The 21,077-nt window shown below is 40.1% G+C and overlaps 1 protein-coding gene across 1 annotated transcript; it reads right to left on the bottom strand.

Moving 5' to 3' along the window:
• Positions 1 to 489: 489 nt before the first annotated feature.
• On the bottom strand, positions 490 to 19,413 carry IDNK (IDNK gluconokinase). The gene is made up of 5 exons (XM_001379217.5): positions 19,149 to 19,413; positions 16,578 to 16,608; positions 15,449 to 15,535; positions 9,435 to 9,478; positions 490 to 3,324 (listed from the first exon to the last, which is right to left on the bottom strand). The coding sequence occupies exons 1-5, from the start codon at positions 19,196 to 19,198 to the stop codon at positions 2,982 to 2,984; spliced, it is 555 nt and encodes a 184-aa protein (XP_001379254.2). The 5' UTR covers positions 19,199 to 19,413; the 3' UTR covers positions 490 to 2,981.
• Positions 19,414 to 21,077: the final 1,664 nt, after the last annotated feature.

Genomic DNA, 21,077 nt, shown 5'->3' with positions numbered 1-21,077 from the left:
GGTATTAAAGAAAAAATTATTTCTCAAAAAAATGACAATTCAATATTAAATTTTCACATCCCTAAGTTTACAAATGAGGAAATGGTCCCCAAGAAGTTAAGTGACTTGTCCAAGACCACACAAGTATTAAGTGGAGGAGGTGGGATTTGAAATTAGGTCTTCAATTTTGTTTATTGCACTTTCCCACTGTATTCTTCTGCCTATTTGTTTCTGAAAATCAGAAATTAGCTTTTTAAAAGAAGGATGAGAGTTCATGATCCCTGTCATATTGGTATTTCTTTGCCCTCTCAGAATTTAGTTTTCATTTGGTTTTGGGGTTGGGCTATTAAGTAAGTCTCAGAAAAGTGGGATTCAAAACCAGATCTTCCTGATTCTAACTCTTATGCCTCATCTACGGAGTCACACTGCTTCTCTGAAAGTTGAATGACTTGCCAAAAATCACTCTATCATCTTTTTTTTTGTTTTTGTTTATGGAAGAAGCATTTAAAAAAATGTTTAAACATTATTTTATTTGGTCATTTCCAAACATTATTCATTGGAAACAAAGATCATTTTCTCCCCCCGCTCCCCCACCACCTCTCCCATAGCCCACACGCGATTCCATTGGGTATCACATGTGTTCTTGATTCAAACCCATTTCCATGTTGTTGGTATTTGCATTAGAGTGTTCATTTAGAGTCTCTCCTCAGTCATATCCCCTCAACTCCTGTAGTCAAGCAGTTGCTTTTCCTCGTTGTTTTTACTCCCACAGTTTATCCTCTGCTTGTGGATAGTGTTTTTTAGATCCCTGCAGATTGTTCAGGATCACTGCATTGACACCAATGGAGAAGTCCATTACGTTCGATTGTACCACAGTGTATCAGTCTCTGTGTACAATGTTCTCCTGGTTCTGCTCCTCTCGCTCTGCATCACTTCCTGGAGGTTGTTCCAGTCTCCATGGAATTCCTCCACTTTATTATTCCTTTTAGCACAATAGTATTCCATCACCAACATATACCACAATTTGCTCAGCCATTCCCCAATTGATGGGCATCCCCTCATTTTCCAATTTTTTGCCACCACAAGGAATGCAGCTATGAATATTCTTGTACAAGTCTTTTTCCTTATTATCTCTTTGGGGTACAAACCCAGCAGTGCTATAGTTGGATCAAAGGGTAGTCATTCTTTTGTCGCCCTTTGGGCATAGTTCCAAATTGCCCTCCAGAATGGTTGGATCAGTTCACAACTCCACCAGCAATGCATTAATGTCCCAATTTTGCCACATCCCCTCCAGCATTCATTACTTTCCATAGCTGTCATGTTAGCCAATCTGCTAGGTGTGAGGTGATACCTCAGAGTTGTTTTGATTTGCATCTCTCTGATTATAAGAGATGTAGAGCACTTTTTCTCACTCTATCATCTTAAAAAAATTTTTTTTAATTAAAAAAAATTCTGTTTTTTGGTTCTAAAGCAGAAGAATGGTAAGGGCTAGGGCAGGCAGTGAGGATTAAGTAACTTCTTCAGAGGTACACAGCTAGGAAGTTTTTTAGGTCACATTTGAACCCAGGACCTCCCCTCTCTAGGCCTGACTATTCCTGCGACACCCAGCTGTCCCCTCCATCACCAACTTCTGCAGCAACGACTTTCTCATGTTTACCCAATACATTGGCCTTTTCTCAGTCTTCATCCTTGTTATCTTTTTCTGGAACATTCAATATGATTGACATCTTCCCAAGAGCCTCGCACCACAATTCCTCAGTATGTGTAATTTCCTCCTACTAGAACATAAGCTAGGGGAGCAACTGGTTTTGTTTTTGTATTTGTATTTTCGGCCCATGTAAATAAATGCTCTCTGGTTCATTCATTCAATTATCCATCCATCCATTCTTCTTTTGGCTCCAGGGAGAATCCTCCCTCTTGGTTTTCCACCTTACTTGATCACTCCTTGTTTTCCCTCTTTGGAACCACTTCTTCCTGCTCCCTGAAAGTAGGCATTGCCCCCTCCCGTCCAATTCTGTTCTTTGCTCTTTTCTCTCTCTACATTCTCTTCCACAGTGGTCTCCTCTACTCACTTTTCAATTTCAGGTAGCATTTTCTAATATAATTTGTGAAATTTGCTTTATTTGCTGTGATCATCATGGATGGAATCAAAATCCCAATTCAAACTTTAATTGAACTATCCTCACATCCCCCATCTACATCACTAGCACATCAGAGAATAGCTCTGAAATCACTGGAAATCCCTTCAACTCTGCCAAGACAGTAAATTGTTCCCAGATTTTTGAAGAAAAAAACCCAGCTATTGTCTACTAGGCTCATACTCCAAGGACAGCAGGGACACAAAGAAAGATCCCATAGAGGGCCAAATATTCACAGCAGCATTCTTTGTGGCAGTAAGAAAATTAAATGAAGTGCTACCTGTTCATTGGAAAATGGCTGAACAAACTGTTAAAGGAATTCAGTGGCATATTAGGGTACCATAAGAAACAATGAATGGGAGGACTTCGCAGAAACATGGAAAGACTTGTGTGAACCGGTACAGATAAAGAAAATAGAACCAGAGAGCAATAGACACAATGCCTACAATAATAGCCAATGAACTACAAACACCCAAACAGCTGCCCAGCTCAGTAAAAAACCCATTTTGATTCTAAAGAAGAATGAAGGAAAAATACATCTCTTTTTGGTAGAAAGGTGGAGAGCTCTGGGTATGCAATGCTGCATATACTCTCTGATGTATGTAGTCTCTTTGTTGGCTGGGTTTCACCCAATTTTTCCTTGTTACAAAGAAGGAATCGATTAGCAGGTGTCAGAAGGAGGAGAAAATGCTTTGGGAAACAATTCTGATATTTTTTTGAAAGGCATAATGAGCAGCTTGCAGTACTTTCTAAGATTGACATCCAGAGGAGAAGATTAAAAATGTTTATAAATAGGAATGCATTTGGGGATTTGACGTGATAATTATGTCTAATTCAGATCTGATGATTGCTCCAAAAGGGTTCTCATTTAGTTTTTACATAGTCCACAATAATAGGAATCATTTCTGAGACACTTCTGTCCACACTAAGAGACAGAAAGTTTTCTGGGGCTGATGGCGGTTCCAGAGTGTCAAACTGTGACTGGAGCAACTCCGGGGGCATAAAATGTCCTTTTCTTTTGGCTAAACGGCCAGAGATCACTTCAGAAGGTCCATTCAAATAAACCACAAGGAGCTTCAGCTCCTCTTTCTCTCCTGGCTCATCATATTTCTGGGTTGCAGCACTTTCTCCTCTCCTTAAGATGTTTCTGTACATTTTCTTTAAAGCAGAACAGGCAAGGACCACACTTTGACCTGAGGACACATTTCTATTTACAAAATAAAACAAAACAAAATAAGGCATGTTGGAGGGGAAATCAGGACCAGTCAGTAGGATCTGCCACATGTGAATGTCTTATTTTCATTTATCACTGGATTGAAGTCTTATCCAAAGATATGATTTAGAATAATAATAACTAAATTTTATATAGAGCTTAAGAGTTTCAAATCACTTTGCCTATATTATCTCATTTGATTCTCACAAAAACTCTATGAGAAAGGTGCTGTAATAATTCTCATTGACAGCTGAGGGCAGTAAGGCATAGACAGGATAAGTGACTTGCCCACTGTCACACAGCTGTGGGCAAATTTGAACCCAGGTCCTTACAACTCCAGACCTGGCATTCCATTCACTGTGTCACCTAGTTGCCCTTGAAACACCTAATTGTTTACTATGTGCCAAATACTGTGCTAAGTATTGGGGATACAATCAGGAAAAAAAGTGATAAAATCTCTGCTTTTAAGGACATCACACTTGAACTGGGTGAAACAAATTATAAAAGAAAAGTCAGGAAGATGGAAAGGCCTGGAAATTCTAAGGGTGCAGTCAATGGTAGGGCTGATGGCAATGCCCAGGGACTATTAGGTTGGCTTCATCCTTAGGTTAGAAGGCAGTGCCAGGCGTCAGGAGGGCTACAAAGCAAGGGGGACCTTCAGGTTTCCCAGAGGAATATAGTTGGTGATTTCCAGCTCATTCTCATTTTGCAGTTCAGGAGGGGTACACTTGCTCAAGTTCTGCCAACCCTGGAATCCCCGTGTTGACTCTGTCCTTGACAACCAGTAGGTGGGTGGTCTCTCATCCTGTTCAATGACCTGCACGTAGTAGGTGCTTAATATAGGCTCATTGTATTAAATTCAGTCAAAGAGAAGGAAAAGAGATTAATTGCCCAAGAAAACATGGTTCTAGGGCTCAGTCAGTAGCTAGGGCCATCCATGAGATTTTCTAGTGAGCAAAAAGCCAAAAGCATCTCTTTGGAAGCTTCTGAAGCTGCTGGGGGCAAGAGGTGAGACAAGTGGCAGAGTATAAGAATAGACAGTTAGCATGACATAATGATGTGCAAATGCAGGAGTTCTTAACCTGTGATCTGTGATTTTTTTTCCCTATTATTTTGATGCTGTATTTCTCCTGGTTCTTCTCCAGACAATCTCATTATTCTCTGTGTGACTGAATCTTCCTTTACTCTATGCTCACTAACTGTGGGTCTCCCCAAAGGTTTTGTCCTAGGCCCTTTTCTCTTTTTGCTCATGATTCTTCCTCACTTGGTTTTTCTCATGAACTCTCAAGGGTTCAATTACCAACAAGAAGGTTCAACGGCTGAGAGGGCGACGCAGCAAAGCACTGTGGAGTGCTCAGGGCGTGTTGGAGCACAAAAGACAACATGGTCATCCAATGCAGCTGAGGAAGTCTCCAGGTGTAACGACTTTTCGTGCCACTGGACCCAGGCTTCCAACACCGAGAGAGTGGGACTGTCTCTGTGCATCAACTTTGCCACTTAAATATCCTTCACGCACAAGTGTCTTTGTGCACACTCATCTATCATAGATGAAAATGCACAAAGACAGTCGTCATCCTCGGTTACCAAGAGACTACTAGTATTTTACAAATTTTGATAATTAATTTTCTTTGCAATCTAATGTATTTTATGCATTTGAAAAAATTATTCCAAGAAGTCCATAGGCTTCACCAGACTGCTAGAGGGATCCATGACACAAAAAAGATTAAGAATCCCTGTTTTAATGCCTAGTTTAAGAGAACAGAGAGGCAGTGTGGTGGAATGAATAGAATAGGGTCTTCAATTTCAGGAAAACCCGAGTTGAAGTTCTGGCTCAGCCACATAGTGTCTGTGGCTTCCTCCATTAATCACTTGACTTTTTGGTGGCCTGGGTGACTGTTGAGAGGATGCTAATCTACACTGATAAAGGATATTTCCTCACTGGGAGGTCCATACACCAAAGAAACTATAGATCTGGACCAAAGGAGAAAAAAACAAACAAATAAACCTAGAAAGGTTGGGAAGAGAGAATTTGGAAACTCCAGACTTTTAAAGACTTGGTTGAGAAGCAGGAAATTGGCTGTGGGCAGTTAGGAAGTGGAGAAGGACATATGAGTTTGGGGGAGGACAGGGAAGGGGCCCAGAAAGGTAAGAGGTCAAAGACAAAGTCTGTCTGTTTCGAGATCTTGCTCAGGGCTTGTTCTATTCTACTTCCTCATCTGGAGCCAAGAGTCATTGAGTTCTTGTCCCGCTTTGCTTCCCTTTTTCTTCTGCCAGGGGTGGTGGGATAGGGCAGTGGGGAAGGGGAAGGCACCCACCAGGAGCTGGCCCTGGGAAGGGGATAATGTTATGTACTTCCAGTGTGAACGATTGACTGTGAGTGCCCTGCTGCTCCCGACCCAGAAAACCAGCTTGGTGACTTGGCCTTCCGAGGATCCCCCCCAGTCTGCTCTGTGGAGAGTGTCCAACTCTGTAGAAGAGACACATTTCCTTCTACTGCTTGGGGACGACTGACCTGGGAACGCCTGGGACTATCCCTGAAGACTGTATTCTGAAATATGCCTCTGCCTTTGCTAGTCCACATGGGATCTAGTCTCACTAACTTTGGTGTTTGTCTCCAAGTCCACTCCTCCCTGCCAGTCCAAGTTCTCTAATGAAAAAAGGATGAAGGAGATTACGGGACCATTTATAATAACATGAATAATGAGAGTCATAACAATAGCTAGTAAAAACACTCTAATGTTTGTAAAATACCTTACAAATTTTATCTCATTTATCCTCCTAACAACCCCAGAAGTAGTTGGCATTATTATCCCCATTAAAAACACACACACACACACACACACACACACACACACACACAAAACAACCCTCTTAGAATCAATATTAAGTACTGGTTCCAAGGCAGAAGAGTAGTAAGGGTAGGCAGTGGGGGTTAAATGACTTGCCCAGGGTCACACAGTCAGTGGCTGGGACAGGAACTGAATTCAGGGTGTCCTGACTCCAAGTCCAGCACTCTGGCACCTGGCTGCCTCCATCTGGTATGAACCTGATGCTGTTCATGCTGTCTCTTCTGTTCCTCCAGAAGCGACTGCACCCTGAACACCAGAACACAAACTATTGGCTCTTTAGCAGCTCCTTTCAATAGAGGGTTTACTGGGCAAGGTTGGGGGGGAGAGGAATATTCATGGGAACTAATAAGACTCCTGATTTATTCTTGGCTTAGTGGCTGGGGAAGGAAGCCCTTAGGGATGGACATTACCACTTCTAAGGTAGAGAAGTACAGTAGATCTCCATTGGGTGTGTTTTATATTAGGAGCCTGGGATGAGAATCTCAGATTTAGTCAAGGCTGCATGAGTGATGTCTCTTTCGGATAAAGATATCACCTGGCATTTTAAAGGGCTGGGGTTAGGGGGAAAGGGGAGAAGAGCAAAGTGAATTTTCAATCAAATAGCTATTTTCTCATTTCAGGATGGCTCAACTTCTTGTAGAGTTTCAAGATAGGACATCATCTCAAAGTTCACAAGCTATTGTGAAGGAACCCTGAAATCAGTGTTGATTATACCTAAGCGTGTGCTGGTAAATGTTAACAATCATTTCCTAGGCAGTTGGTGGCTCAGTGGTTGGAGAGCCAGGCTTAAAGAGAGGAGGTCCTGGGTTCAAATCTGGTCTCAGATACTTCCTAGCTGTGTGACTGAGCAAACTGCTTATTCCCAGTTGTCAAGTTCTTACTGCTCTTCTGCCTTGTGGAATTGATATCAATTGTAAGACAGACATTAAGGACTTAAAAAAACCCAAACAATTATTTCTCTAGGATGAAAAGTGTTTAATACTTGGCATTATTAACATTTTCTCTCTCACATTTAAAGATGTAGACAATCAAAAAAAAAAAACCCAACAAATCAAATCCTGATTTGTAGCATTTGATGTTTTTAAAAATATTTAATTGATTAATTAAGAAAATTTTTCATGGTTACATGATTCATGTTTTTCTCCTCCCCTCCTCCCACCCCTGTCCTGTAGCAAGGAGCAATTCCCCTCAGTTTTACTTGGGTCATTGATCAAGACCTATTTCCATATTATTGATATTTGCACTGGGGTGATCATTTAGAGTCTACATTCCCAGTCATATCCCCATCGACTCAAGTGATTTGATTTTTTTGCATTAAACTTTGAATTAAGTATTTATATGGAAAATTTAACAATTGGGTACAAGCTGAATCCAGCACACCCTTAAAGAATTCTTTCTTCTCTTCCCAGAAATAGGTTTCTAAGTTAGCTCAAAGCCACAGGTATCTTCCTGGGACTTTTTCAAGACTCTTTTGCACCCATTTCACTTATGTAGGGCAGCAGGGATTTCCTTCAGCAAGATAGTCACACTGTTTACGCAGCTGACCTTTTCATTAGCACTGACAACCAGGAAGCTGCTGTAGTTATCACAACCACATTTCTTGGCTCAGAACCCAAGAGGGTAAGTGGAGTATGCCCAATATTGATTCTATTGATTGCTTTAATGGTCAATAATTTGTTCAACTATTTATTAAGCACCTACTTTGTGCCAGGCACTATGCTAAATAGTAGCGATATAAAGAAAGAATGTTAGAAATGGAAGGGACCTTAGAGATGGTCAAATCCAGCCCTCTTATTTTACAGGGAAGGAAACTGAGTTACAGAGAGTAAAGACCATATAAGTTAATAATCCTGGAAATTGAACACAGGTCTTCAGACACTCAGTTCACTGATCTTTCCATGCCAGACCTGAAGGAAATGTATTCTTTAGGATCTGCTTATTATTTTAGTCCAAGGACTAAACAGTCCAGTCAGATGATAGCATAAGAAATAATAGAATAGGATAGGAAAAACACTAGGATTTGAACAATCCCCCCAAATGCCAAGGTTGGGTTGAGAGTTGGCTATATCCCACTAAGAAGTGCTGGATTAGGGGACGGGGGTTCAAATTTTGCCTCTGATAATAACTTGTGGCAAGTCAGATATCTCTTGTAAAATGAGGCTTTTTTTTTTCAGGAAAAGGTTTAATTTTAATTGTTCATAACAAATACCAGCCATAAAAGAATAAAATGAGGATTTTGAATTTGTTACTGTTCAGTCATTTCAGTCACATCTGACTCTTCTTGATTCAATTTCACATTTTTCCATGACAAAGACATTGGGATGGCTTGCCATTTTCTTCTCCAGTTCATTTTACAAGTGGGAAAACTGAGACAAACAGGGTTAAGTGACTTAGCCAGGGTCATGTAGCTAGTAAGTGTGTGGGGCTGGATTTAAACTCAAAGATTCTTCCTGATCCTAGTCCCATTGTTTCACCTAAATAACAACTAAAGTCCCTGTTGACTCTAAATGAAAAATTAAATATCTTATATGATAGTTATATGTTATTAGACAAAGTAACTAAATATTTCCCCCATTATGAGCTGTGTAGACAATTTTAAGAATTGTGTGGGACCAGTAGTATTACAGTCAATGATCTAGGTCTGTTGGCTTTCTGTCTTCACTCCCTTGCTTTCTAATGACCACTGACACCCCAAAATTGCTTAGTGTTTTGGAGAAGTGAATCAAACAAACCTTAACAGACTCTGAGACTGTCCAATAAAACAAAAATTCCCCTCTAGGAACAAGTGGTTGTCCAGCCTTTGCTTAAAGGGTTTCAGTAGAGTGAAGCCTATTAGCTCCCAAAGTGGTCCATGATCAAGTCAAAACTTGTTTCTTGGCAACTTTTACTCATCTGCCCTTCACAGCAATGAAGAACAAGTTTAATTCCTTTTCCACATAATACTCTTTGAGGAATTTGAAGTCTCTTCTCATGTATCTCCATACCTCATATTTTTATGTTTTTCACCCCAAATTTTATGTTTTTTAGTCCAAACAACTGTATTTGCACCTACTAGTGAATAAAACTAAGATGTTATTTGTATAATCCTTATAGATTTTTTTGGTGTCTTAAGTAACTTTTAAAAGTATTTATCCTGAGATAAAAAAGTTGATAATGACTAAGCAATATTTTTGGATTGATTACTTGATCTTTTTATGCTTTTTTTCTACCTACACGTTATGACAGGTATACATCATTGGCCAACAGTTCTCTTACCTCAATAAAATGTCATGCAAGTTGAAAAGCCATGGAATCCTGTCCTGAAAGAAAAATCAAACAATAATGTCTCTTATTACAGTTTGGTTTCATAGTGTATATTTCACAAGATGAACTCAAAGCTTCTAACAAAGCCTAATTATGTCTCAAAGCTCTCCTGTAATTCTAGGGAACTAGGAACTTGAATGAATAACCAACTCACAGAGCTAATTAGTCATTAAAGTGCTTTCCTTGAAGGACTAGAGGCCCACTTATTTTTTTTAGCCTTAAAAAATGAATTTACTTAAAACTTTTTTTATTTTTGACCAATTACATGTAATAAATTTCCACACAAGTGTTCCCAAATTATAAGATTGAATTTATCTCCCTCTCTTTCCCTTCTCCCTCCTGGTGCTGGCAGGAGATTAGATCTGGGCTATACATGCATTATCATGCAAAATATATTTCCATATTGTTCATTTTTGTGATTAATCTTATAAAACAAACCCCTCAAACATAAACCCAAATAAACAAGTGAAAAATCATATGCTTTCATCTACATTCTGACTCCAACAGTTCCTTCTCTGGAGGTGGATAACATTCTTTGTTATAAGTCCTAGAGCCCACTAATAAGTGACCCCATTTAAAAACCATAGTGTTGTTTACCTATATAGTTCAGGTACCATCTGAGATCCAATAAGCCTTGGAGTGCTATGCATTTTTTCCATGCAAATATCATACATTTCATGACACTTTAGAGGTAAAATTTACAAAATGACAGTCACACAGATAATAACTGAAATTATATTTATTAGATTATAATTGATTTGACATTGATCTAAACCCATATCAGAGGTGACAAAAGAGAAGACTTTGGAAGCTTTTTATTGCCCAAAAGTTCCTAGAACTGGTAGGGAAGGGAGAGAAGAATCTGGAACTGGAAGGATCCAAAAACTAGGGATGCTTTCAGTGCCATATAACAATATATTCTAATACCTCATATAAAGAGAGTAGAGTAGTACTAAGGGAATCAAAAAGTAGCAAGGGATAGTGAGAAGACATTAAATTAACTGCAGCAGAAGGCAGATCCCTGGACCTGGAGTCAGGAAAACTTGAGTTCTGTTGGTCTATCTTACCTATATAGACACTGTGATCCTGGACAAGTCACTTAAACTATCTACCTCGGTTTTTTCATCTGTAAAATGGTGATAATCATAATACCTACGTACCTCCAGTGTTGTTGTAAAGATAAAAAGAGATATTTGTAAATCACTTTGTAAACCTTAAAGGGCTACATCCATGCCTAGCTATTAGAGCTGATCTTAGAATTGGAAAGACCCATATTTGAGCCCTACATTTGATATTTTTTAAAGTTAATAAGCATTTATTTTCTTTCCATCATATCTCCCTTGATTGAAAAAACAAAAGCAAAACACGCAACAAATATCTGTACAGTCAGGCAAAACAAATTTGCATAAGGGCTCCATCCAAAATATATATGTTTCAATCTGCACCCCAAGTCCACCACCTCTTTGTAAGGAGGTGGGTAGCATGTTTCATCATTGATCACCTGGATTCATGGCTGATCATTGAATTTATAAGAGTTCTTAAGCCTTAGAAATTTTTTTATCTTAAAGATCCTGTTATTATGTAAATTGTCCTCCTGGTTCTACATACTTTAATCTGTATCACTTCATATAAGTCTTCCTAGGTTTCTCTGAAACCATGCCTTTCATTTTTATATCACAATGTTATTCCATTACACTAATATACTTTAATTTAGTCATCCATTCCCCAACTGATAAACATCACTTCTCCCTTTTCAAACCAGGAAATGAATGTAGGTACTAGGGTTCAAATGTCAATAACTCTTATTCCATAAAAGTTGCTAAATTTTAGACAAGTATGCCATAGTGGTAGTTTCCTTTTTATCCAACTTTTAAAACATTTTTACTGCTATTTGATTAATTTGCTATATGAAATACATCACCTTCTTCATTAAAAAATTCTGAACCTAACACTGACTACAGTGAGTATATATATACTACATATAGATATATATAAAAGAGAAGGAGAGACAGAGATGGAGACAAAGAGAGGAAGAGAGACAGAGACAGAGAAAATTGTACATGAAATTGTGAGTCTTTTATGTCTAGTTTGCTTTTCTTTTAAAGCATAAAATAAGTGCAACATTTAACTTTCAAAGCTTTCTTGCTTGTGTGATTCCTCTGGCCTCTCTTCTTTCTCTTCTATGTATTTTAAAAATGTTTTGAGGACTCTCGTTCTTTCTTGGCAATGCTATCACCATCTTTCCTTCTGATTCCTATTCCTCTCCCTCAAAAGAAAAAAAAACTGTGAAAAAATAAAAAATAAAATCCTTGGAACCAATATGCACAACCAAGTGACATAAATCTCCAGGTTGGCTGCTTTTGGAAATGTACGTTTCATTCTGAGACAGGATTCCATCCCTTCTCGGTCAGAAGGTGGGTAGGGCTCTTTATCACTGGTAATCTGGAATCATGATTGATCTTTGGCTAAAAAACTTGTCAGTAGCTACCTAATATGATCCAGTTAATGAGATGAATTATTATTTTTTTTTAATTTAAATATATTTTATTTGATCATTTCCAAGCATTATTCGTTAAAGACATAGATCATTTTCTTTTCCTCCCCCCCACCCCCCATAGCCGACGCGTAAATCCACTGGGCATTAGATGTTTTCTTGATTTGAACCCATTGCTTTGTTGATAGTATTTGCATTAGAGTGTTCATTTAGAGTCCATCCTCTGTCATGTCCCCTCAACCTCTGTATTCAGGCAGTTGCTTTTTCTCGGTGTTTCCACTCCCACAGTTTATCCTTTGCTTATGAATGGTGTTTTTTTTTTCTCCTGGATCCCTGCAAGTTGTTCAGGGACATTACACCGCCACTAATGGAGAAGTCCATTACGTTCGATTATACCACAGTGTATTAGTCTCTGTGTACAATGTTCTCCTGGTTCTGCTCCTCTCGCTCTGCATCACTTCCTGGAGGTTGTTCCAGTCTCCATGGAACTTCTCCACTTTATTATTCCTTTTAGCACAATAGTATTCCATCACCAACATATACCACAGTTTGTTCAGCCATTCCCCAATTGATGGGCATCCCCTCGTTTTCCAGTTTTGGGCCACCACAAAGAGCGCAGCTATGAATATTTTTGTACAAGTCTTTGTGTCCATTATCTCTTTGGGGTACAGACCCAGCAGTGCTATGGCTGGGTCAAAGGGTAGATATTCTTTTGTCGCCCTTTGGGCATAGTTCCAAATTGCCCTCCAGAATGGTTGGATCAGTTCGCAGCTCCACCAGCAATGAATTAATGTCCCTACTTTGCCACATCCCCTCCAGCATTCATTACTTTCCTTTGCTGTTATGTTAGCCAATAATGAGATGAATTATTGACATCTTTTTTGACTCTCTGATATCATCAATAGAGGTATTCCTTCCAAGGGTACAGATGTCTACCCCTCCATGCCTTCTTATCCTGGCTCTCCATATTTTTTGAATTGTTGACCTGAAGTAGCATCAAAGCTACCTCACTACACTCTGGGGTTAGGTGAGGCTTCCATATAACTACTGTGGGTCTTATAGTAAAGTCCTAATTTCTTCTCTGTTGTGTAGACTGGGAAGTTTCGGGAAAGAGTGGGCTGGAAAACACTAAGAAGCCCACGTTAGCTCTCCTATTCGACTGTAAGGGGCAAATTTTATTTTCTCTTTTGCTTAGAATGCCAACACTATTTGTTCATCATCAGCAGGGCTTGAAGTTGTTCTTTCTAGTAGTCCTGATGATGGACTTGTACTGATCTAAACATATTCTCCTGCCTATCAGGCTACCAATCAAATGATAAACAATCTATGATGTGCAAAGCATGTATGATGCACCGAGAGAGATACAAAGATGGTTGAGACATGGTTCCTGCCCACAAGGAATCATAGTAAAGTCCGGCAGATAATCATAGCTTGAGAAGCAGGGGAACACAGTGGATAGAAAGCTGGTCTCAAAGTCAGGAAGACTGAGTTCAAGTTCCACTTCTGCCATAGAGTGGCTGTGTGACTCTGGGTTATCATTTAACTTTTCTGCACCAGGCAACTCTCTAAATTGCAGAAAAGATGCCAACCTACACTGGTAGAGGAAATTCCTCCCTTAAAGCTTCCTACACTCATGAAATCACCGGTTAAAAAAAGTAATAATAACATGTGCACACAACATAGTATAATTTACAAAGTACTCTCCCTCCCCCTGATCCTGCAGTGCAAGTATTTCAATTATACAGATGAGTAATCTGAGGTTTTAGGGATATTAAGAACTTGTCCAGGGTTACACGGCTGGTAAGCAATGAAATTGGGTTTGAGTCAGGGTCTTCTTTCTTTCACTATTCCATGACCTTCCCCTTTATGTCAATGGCTGAATAGTTCTGTGGTTCTGGAATGAATTTATTAGGTCTGCTCATCTATGGTAGATGATAAATGCTTGTTGGTTGCCTTGATTACTTAAGACTCTGACCTCATCTGAACTAAGCTCTAGATGACCTAAAAGGGGGTAGCCTCTGACTCTGCTTCTGAACATTCTCATTATTAACATAATTTGCCCCATATCTTGTTTGTGGTGATTTGTGCCAGGTAATAGTATCTAAATAGGAGCTTTATTGTCCGATTTCTTTTTTTTTAAACCCTTACCTTCTCTTTTATTAAAAAAACCCTTACCTTCTCTCTTATTAAAAAAATTTTTTTTTTACCCTTTGCCATCCTGCAAAAAACAAAATTTATTCTAAGGCAGAAGGTAAGGTCTAGGCAACTGAGGTTAAGTGACTTGCCTGGGGTCACACAGCCAGGAAGTGTCATGAGGCCAGTTCTTTATCCTTATTAACTTCTTAACTTAACTGTGAATCCAGGCTTAAATGTCAAAGATACAGATTATGAAAAACTAAAACTATCCAGGGGTGAATGGAAACCAGCTTGAAATGGTTTCAAAAGCAAAACATTACATTTTCAGGGTAAGCATTTGCACTTTAGAAATCAAATCAGCAAACTACAAATAAGAGCTTGATTTATTGTTTCATTAATTGTTGAAACTTAAGAAAGTAATGAAGAAAATGATAATAATTCAGATTAAACTTAAAATTGTGTCACGGGTACCTTTCCTTCCCTTCCCCCCAAATAGGTGATTGATAAACATTTACTAGCACACTCTGGCTCAAATCATTACAGTATAGAAAGTGTACTCTTAAGCATGTATTTCACTGTGGTATCCAATATCTTGTAATATTGAATAGATACCTACTAATGTTGGTTCAGGGCCATATACAATAAAAACACTGGCAATGGAGAATAGCCAAGAAAATGTAATAATATGACTTGAAACCAGATTGTTGGGGTGGGGTGAAGGCAGGTCAAGGCCACAGAAAGTGAAAATAATCGTATCTGTATTGGCTTGATTCCAGCCCCTTTTACACAGTTCATAAGTCCTCCCATGCTCTAGCCCTCTGGTCTCTCAGTGATCTTTGAGATTTGCTCTATCTGGAAGCCTGATTATACTTTTTGGGTCAAGTGTGCAAAGGTAAGAGAAGAATATTGAATCATCCTGGAATACTCCCTCCTCCTCTCAATGTTAAGGGAAGAGTAACAGATACAGACTTATTTTTATTTGATTTTCACTAGAACCCTGAGAGGTATGTAGGGAGCTCCAGGACTATTCTCATTGAAGAGGAAGTATGCCATACTGCATCCAGGGTGACTCCTGGCACCAGGAAAACCTGGGTTCAAAATCTTGTTTCTGATACATCCTGGCTACGGATCTAAGGAAAGCCACCTTTTGTACATTGTGTAGGATCTCCCCACACCAATGGAATTCTAGATGTGGACATCTCTATTTTTTTACCCTTCACCATTCTGAAAAAGACAAAACTGAGCTTCTAGAAATTAAGGGGTAGAGTTGAACTTGGGTCCTTTGACTAACTTCAAGCCCATGTTCTTTCTTATAAACATTGTAGCATTAAATTACCTGGTCATTCAGTGGTATTCCTTTCCCCATCTTTTTTCGATTTTCTTCAGGATGATAATCATCTGCATCATAGAATTTCCACCCCAGCTTTAAAAGAAACAAAATATCATGCATGAGAGGTTAAACAATAAAAATTATAGTCATCAAATGTTTATAAACACTGCCTTATTAAGAATAGTGATGAGAGCTATCTCTCTATTATAATAGCTTAGTATTTAAGGTACATAAAGTATTTTATATCTCATTTGACCTGCATAACAGTGCTTCAAGGTGGGTGCTACTATTAATCCCATTTTACAAATAAAGAAACTGAGGTGGACAGAGGTTAAGGGACTTGCCCAGACTAATAAACCTAGTTAATATCAGAGGCAGGATTTGAATTAGGGTCTTTGAAATGTTAAGTCCTACATTGTGCCACTTCACTGCTTGTGTTCACGTGGCAATAGACCCATTCCAAAATGTGTGCATTCTGCACTCGTTTAAAATTTTTCTTTCTATTAGTGAGGTACCATTTTATCCTTCATGCACTGTTATTTTAAATACCAAGACAGAAAATGAAATAAATAAAAATTAGTTGCATTTTATGCACAGTAGGTACAGAGGTTTTTAACTTTTTCTGGGTGATGGAGCTCTTTGGTATCAGATGAAGACTAAGGTTCCCTTCTCAGAATATTTTTAAATATATAAAATAAAATACATAGTATTGTATAGTTATATTGAAATATGGTCATCAAAGTATTTATAAAACCAAGTTCACAGACCCCAAATTAAGAATCCTGATCTAGAAGGGAACAAGGAGATGAAGGACAGTGGGGCAAAGACGTTAGCATGCTATCCTCAGACACTGGGAAATCTGGGTTTAAGTCTCTCCTCTGAGACATTCTGGCAAGTCATTAAGCCTCCTAGTGAGTGGCTCAGACAACCCCTGACATCTTTAAATTTACCAATTTTCATCTGTAAGAGGTCATTACTCACCAGGAGCTTTGAGCACCAATGAAATGACAGGTCTGGTTAAAAAGTGATAGAGGGAAATGACCCCTGATTATTTACTTGGCAGAAAGAAGGAGTGGAAGAGAAAAATAGAATTAAGTAGGCTAATACACTTGTTATGACAAAAACAAAACAGTACCTCAGTTGCCAGGAGTGATCCTACTGTTGATCTGTAAAAGAGTATACAGATGTTCAGACTGACATTTTAGTCTATCATATTGTGGAGAGATGGTGAGTGACGGCCTGAGAAATAGCTTTTTCTGTTGCTAAAGATGGTATTAGAACGTGGAGAATGTTATAAACAGAAAGAATGATTATTAACAGTTTGACTGTAGCTGATATCAGTGAATTGAACATAGAATTGAGTAGTTATTACCAATTTTAAATAAAAGTATTGACCATTGGGCTATCTGATAAAATTTTGCATAATTGGAAAACACAAATTAGAAAGGCTGCAGAATTTGGAGTCTAAGGAGCACAGATGAGATGATAGGATCATAGCTTTAGTGCTAGAAGTCTCTGAGGCCATCTAGGCCAACCCCCTTATTTTTTTTTTTAACACTTATCTTCCAATTTAAAATCAATACTGTGTTTTGGTTCCAAGGCAGAAGAGCAGTCAGGACTAGGCAATGGGGGTTAAGTGTTTTGCCCCGGGTCTAGTTATCAATATAATGACTCACCTAGCTACTTGCTCCAATTTCCCTCATTTTAAAGATGAGAATACAGAGGATCAGAGAAATTAGAAGACTTGCCTGAAATTATTTATTAATTAGTATTTATTAATTAATTATAGAAGAAAGCTTTGAACCCAGATCCTCCAACTCTAGGTGTGAACATTCTTTCTACTATACTATTGAAGACACAAATATTTGCCTATACATTCACTTCCTGTTTCACACTGGGTAAGTCACTGCTGCAAGATCTTTCAAAATCATCTAACCTCTCTGAGACTCCATTTCCTCTTTGGTAAAATGAGAGTGTTGGACTAGATGTAAAATCCCTGAGGGCTGCTACTGTCATTCTTTCTGTCTGCATTTTTGGTCTCTCCCCTGTTTCCCCCACCCCCACCTCCATTAATAAATGCTCTCTGCCTGGCCTTCCTTGCTTTAAGGTTTGAAAAAGTGCTTTTCACATGTTAGCTCTTTTGATCTTCTACAGACCCTTGAGGTAGGGTGCTATTTTTAGTTCCCAATATAGTTGAGAAAATCTGGGATCAGATTTGGTAAGTGACTTGCCCAGGGTCACCACACAGCTCATAAAGCATCCCAGGGGAAACTGGGACATGGTTTTCTAACTACAAGTACATCTCTTTACCACATGCTCAGAAGCTGTAGAGGGGCTACAGTGAATGAAAAGCCCATTTGAGGTATCATTTTTTAAGCTCTCAGCATGTGCAATGCAGTGTGCTAAGACCTGGTGTTAAAAAGAAAGACAAAAGATAGCTCTTGATCTCAAGAAAAAATAATTTCAATAACTAGGTATTTAAAATAAATCATACATAAAAAATGAAGGAGGGATTATTTATTTGGAAATAAGGAAATTTCAGTTTTGAGATAAATTTGACGTTTTTACTGTCACTTGATAATCAACCAGGAAGCAAATGTGCCAGCCACCAGTAACAATGTTCTTTTAAAACTAGTTAAATTCCAGCCTAAACAGCTCTCTAAATCACTCCCTCGGAGCCATTCTCTCCGCAGTCCACGTTCGTTAGTTGGTTTTATAAACCCTTACCTTCCGCCATAGAATTAATACCGTGTATTGTTTCTGGGGCCGAAGAGCGGTATGGGCTAGGCAATGGGGGTTAAGCTACTCGCCCAGGGTCACACAGCTAGGAAGTGTCTGAGGTCAGATTTGAATGTGCCAGTCTTTTAAAAGTCTGCTTTAGAATCTAGCCTCAGGCTCTTCTTAGCGAGGGACCCGGGGCAAGTCACTTAAGCCCGGTGGCCTAGCCCTTACAGCTCTTCTGCCCTGGAATCGATTCTAAGTCAGAAGGAAAGGATTAAAAAAAAAAGTCTACCCAAAACTTTAACGTTATTACACCTTAGCCGAGGGTTGGAGGAAGAGGGAGGAGGGAAGAGGAGACTGGCAGGAGGTAGAGAAAGAGCGAAGTCATCTTTTTAGGGTGCTAAAGTCTGCTTTAAAAAATGTGGCTCACTGAGCAGGAGGGTGAGTGCGCTACAGGGGAGGGGGAAGGGCTGCTCAGCCCAAATGACATAACTAATGCCATTCAATTGGGACTGGTCGCAATCTGCCAGGGAAGTTTCTAGATTGTTTGGGGTGGGGGAGCAGCGCAGGGGGAGGTTGTGGTTCTTATCTTTTGGGTCCCTCTATGGCTTCTAAGCGTCTCTGCGCTGGGCAGTCGTAGAATCCGATTCATGAATGGGGCCGCCATGAGTGACGTGTTACTACGTAGATTTTCTAGGCCTGGGCGGGCCAAGAGCCCGGTTCCAGGGCTCCAGGCTCCTCTGGGCTTGGGGGAGCGAGTCATCTCTAACTGACCCTTTGCAGCGTTTTCAGAGGAGCTGGGAAACCCCAATCCCACGTCTGCCGCTGGACCGGCTGCTCAGCGACCCTGATGTGCCACCTGTCCGCGCCTCTTTGGCTCTCAGTGCCCACCAAGCGCCTGCTACAAACAGACTCATCCCCTGCCTCCAGCTTCCTCCGTCCTGGCGTGGAAACGCGCGCGCGCGACCCCGACCAAAATACCTACTTTCCGGAGCCGCTCACTCCCATCACCAGCACTGCCACGGGAGCTTCCATGGTTCTGTCTCCGGTTCTCGGGTGACTCCGCCCCGGCTCTCCCTCCCCAGTCCCCGAGCACCAGCCTAGCCCTGCCGGTTTTTACTAGCGTCTTAAGCTACTTGGGCCCTAGTCCCTCCCCCGAAAGGGCTTGGGATTTAGGACTCTTGGAGGGTCGGGGCTCCAATCGAGACCTCTGCCCAGTCCGCAGGATTCTAGCCCTAGAGTCTGAGTTCACCTCTTAAATTGTTGAGAACATTTAAGGTTCTTCCCCTGCCCCTTAGCACTTAGATATTCTAGAGAAGAGACTTTGGCCCAGGACTTTACTACCTTGTTTTTATCGGATAGGACTTCTTTAGGAAGCTAAAGGAATCTTTAGGAATCCCTTCTTGGAACTACTAACGAGATTTGATCCCATGCAATTCCACGCATTATTATTTAAACCCTATTGAATGGAGAACCAGCTTTGGAGACAAGTTTGGTCTTTGATACAGGACATCAACTGGGTGATTATTTCATTGACACCCTGGAAAGGAGCAGGTTTATTGATAAGGGGGCCAGGGCTTAGCTGGAGTCGTCTCCCAAAAGCGAAGTCCCGAATATTTGCAACAGCCAATTTATATACTTTTTATTTACGTAATAATAGGCCTCATAACAGTAATCAGACTAGAGACAGCAGGCTTTTCTTGTTTAGAAATGATCAAGGACGAAGCAGGGAGGGAAGGGGGTGTTTCAGAGACGGGGAGTCTGAGAATCTGGCACCTAGGACAAGACAGGAAAAGGAGGGAGGGAGTCAGAGAGGGGGATTCAAGGGCTTCAGGGAGTAGGGAAGAGGAGAGATACACAGAAAAAGGCAAGCCTTAAAGCTCTGAAATTTTGCCTCTACTTTGGCACCGTAGGCAATTAAAAAAAAACAAACAACAAAATTCGACAGGAAGGAAACAAGCATTTATTAATTCAGATTCTCTGCTAGATGCGAGGGATGCAAATACAAGCCACAGGAAAGATGATAGTTCCTGCCCTCAAAGAGCACATTCTCGTGAGGGAAGACAACAAAAGAAGAAGCTGAAAAATGAAGAGGGGGAAAGGAGGCAGGTCGACCTGGTCCCCTTCTCAAAATGGGGGCTCCAGGAGGAATTTATCAATAAGAGAACATAAGGGACCTTGGACAGAGGCAAATATTCCATGATGAGAAGGCTGGTGGGAATGGAATAGGGTAGAAGGGTGGTCCAAAGTGAAGAGGCTCCAGATGCTGAGCAAAGTTCCTGCAGTAGGGCATAGTTTCTAAGAAATTTAGGGAAGAAGTGTAAGGTAGTTCCTAAGACCCATGAGACTATAGATGGTAAAATGACCCACCTCTTCCTCTTCCTTTAGCTGACGACTACCTGGTCAGGAAATGTGCTATGCCTTGGGTATACAAAGATAGAAAACAAAGTTCCTATCCTCAAGAAGTTTATATTCAGGGGCAGCTGGGTGGCTTCGTGGTTTGAGAGCCAGGCCTAGAGACTGGAAGTCCTACGTTCACATATGGCCTCAGACTCTTCTGAGCTGTTCGATCCTGGGCAAGTCGGCTTAATTCCCCTTTGCCTAGCCCTTACCATTCTTCTGCCTTGGAACCAATACACAGTATTGATTCTAAGACAGAGGTAAGGGTTAAAAAAAAGTTTACATTCAAAATTTCTCAAATGATAACTGTTTTGAAGTATTTGAAAGTTGTCCTGTGGAAGAGGGATTATTTAGTTTGAGTGGTAGGACAGAATTGGGACCAAAGGGAGGAAACAATGGAAAGAAACAGTGCCAAAAAAGAAAAAAAGAAATGTGTGTGAAACATTGTTAAAAAAAAGTAGGTGGTTGGCTGATAGCAAAGGATAACAAATGGACAGCCCAATGACAAGAGACC

This window comes from Monodelphis domestica, chromosome 7 (genome assembly GCF_027887165.1).
Source record: "Monodelphis domestica isolate mMonDom1 chromosome 7, mMonDom1.pri, whole genome shotgun sequence".
Taxonomy (NCBI): Eukaryota; Metazoa; Chordata; class Mammalia; order Didelphimorphia; family Didelphidae; genus Monodelphis; species Monodelphis domestica.
The sequence above is the reverse complement of the archived record's forward strand: the minus strand, read 5'-3'. Positions and strand labels throughout refer to the sequence as shown.